Below are 2425 nucleotides of genomic sequence, written 5' to 3' on the forward strand. Positions count from 1 at the left end.
CCCTACACCTTATTATAGCAGGATGGAATTGGGCAAGAAGATTGGCATCCCCACACGGAGTCTTTGCCAGTGCTTGCACAGCCCTGAACTCAGTGTCATATCTATTGGGGGAAAGGGAGTGAAAAGTAGTATATACCACAGGGCTGCTGCAGCAGCAGCCACAGCAATAGCAATGATGCTTGACTTCTAAACCATGTAGAGGAAAGACTCTACCCCCTCCTCCGTGCTCTCTCCTTGTATTCATAATTCTTCCTTCCCTGCCCCTAACCAGCCATGTGTGCTACAGGAACTTTGCATGCCTTTAGGTATATGTCACAACCAGAATCAGTACACAAGCCAGAAGAAGACTCCTGATTTTCAAGGTCACAGTTTGGCTTGATGCCAGGGACACGAAACACACTCTCTCATGTGAAATGCACTTTCAATGTTAAAACACTTGGATTATATATGTGTACATATATGATAATGAAAAACTCACAATGACACAGCAGGATTCAAATGACATAATAGTGCAGAATAATCAAAGGGTAGAGAGCATGTTTACACCAATCATTCTGAGATCAAAATGTGCTTGTTAGGCATATCTACAAAGACAAAACTAGGCTTTATCTTACAGGCCAGGGGACAAGTATATGAGAGGCAAATGCATATATGTTAGATCCCTATCTTGTTTATGTTGCCTTCTCTTGATGAAAAACAGTAGATCTATTTTTCTATGGTGGAAATGCAGACAGCTCCACAAGTCAGGTCATCCCACAGCATCAGTTGGGTCCGCTTACATCCAGCTTAGTGGAGTCACACTCATTTGTTGAGGGCCTAGCATTAAATGGTGAAGTTTACTTCTTCTCCCCCACACATCAGTTTTATACAGGCAGTTCAGATTGTGAGCTGCAATGGAGCCACTTTTTCTTTACAAGCCTTTCGAAAAGACTTGGCCTTGCTTTGCTGGTGGTCATGAAACCATGCAAAAAACAATCTAGATGAGTATTTTAGTCATTAAGTTGTCAAAGACATACCTGACACTGTCCAAAAAGCACAGATTAACAACAAGTTCACTGAGGAAGGAGAAGCATTTGGTGGTCAGTAAAGAACAGACAGTGAGCAAGTTTCCTCAGAGCAGCAAGGATCTCCTTGTTCCTCATGCTGTAAATGATGGGATTCATTGTGGGGGGCACTACTGAGTATATGACACCCACTATGAGATCCAGTCCTGATGGGGTGCGGGAGGTAGGTTTTAAGTATGCAAATATAAGACAAAAAACAAACAAAGATACCACAACAAGGTGAGGGATGCAGGTGGAAAAGGCCTTATGCCGGCCCTGCTCTGAGGGGATTCTCAACACTGCCCTGAAGATCTGAATGTAGGATGCAATAATGAGAATAAAACAGCACAAAACTAAGCAGAAACTAAATAATATCAAACAAAGTTCCCTGAAATATGTGTCTGAGCAGGAGAGCTTGAGAAGCTGAGGGATTTCACAGAAGAACAAGTCCACCACATTGCCTCCACAGAAGGTCAATGCAAACATATTCCCTGTGTGAATGGCTGAGTTGAGCATCCCTGCTACCCACGCAGTGGATGCAATTTGGACACATGCTCTTCTGTTCATGACCATCTCATAGTGCAAGGGCTTGCAGATGGCAACATAGCGGTCATATGCCATGACAGTGAGAAGGGAAAGATCTGCTCCCACTAAGAAGTCAAAAAAAAACACTTGGGTGGCACACCCAGAGGAGGAGATAGTTCTGATGTTCAGCAACGAGTTGGCCATGGCTTTGGGGATGATGACTGAAATGGTTCCGACGTCCAGGATGGACAGATTCATCAGGAAGAAGTGCATAGGGTTGTGGAGATGGTGGTCAAGGACTACAGCCACGATGATGAGAAGGTTTCCAATCAGGGCTGTCAGGTAAATGACTAGGAACATGAAAAAATACAATATCTCCAACTCCCAAGCATCAGAGAATCTCAGGAGGATGAACTCAGACACAGAGCTTTGGTTGGACATTTTCTGCCTTGCAACATTGCAGGCGGCCTACAGAGGGAAAGACAGATACAATGGTTGTGGGTTTGATTCATCATATGATTGTCCACCTCAAAAACCTAGTGCATCTCCTAGGGACAGAAGCTTCCCAGATGTTCCTCAGTTTTCTACATTAAGTTCTTGCTGATTTCCATAGAAGGAATTGTGGTGTTATCAACACATAGTTAGCCTTGGCAACTCAAGTAGTTAAGGGATGGTCAAAACAGCATTTGGACTGTCAGTTTTTGAGGACAGAAGAGATCTGTATGGAGAGGAAGGAATAGCAGTCTCTCCATTTGACCAAAAGTGAACCACAGTGGCACCTGGGGCTAGATCCTGGTCTAGTCTGTTTTATTGACACCATTTTTTGCCATAAGTGGTCATAGTGAAACAAGAAGGAA

At 43.7% G+C, this 2425-nt stretch overlaps 1 protein-coding gene across 1 annotated transcript; it reads right to left on the reverse strand.

Moving 5' to 3' along the window:
* Nucleotides 1-1052: 1052 nt before the first annotated feature.
* LOC102367809 (olfactory receptor 14A16-like) lies at nucleotides 1053-2009 on the reverse strand. The gene has a single exon (XM_014524904.1). The coding sequence runs from the start codon at nucleotides 2007-2009 to the stop codon at nucleotides 1053-1055; it is 957 nt and encodes a 318-aa protein (XP_014380390.1).
* Between the last annotated feature and the right edge of the window lie 416 nt (nucleotides 2010-2425).

The sequence above is a fragment of the Alligator sinensis genome, unplaced genomic scaffold, assembly GCF_000455745.1.
Source record: "Alligator sinensis unplaced genomic scaffold, ASM45574v1 scaffold79_1, whole genome shotgun sequence".
NCBI classification, from domain to species: domain Eukaryota; kingdom Metazoa; phylum Chordata; order Crocodylia; family Alligatoridae; genus Alligator; species Alligator sinensis.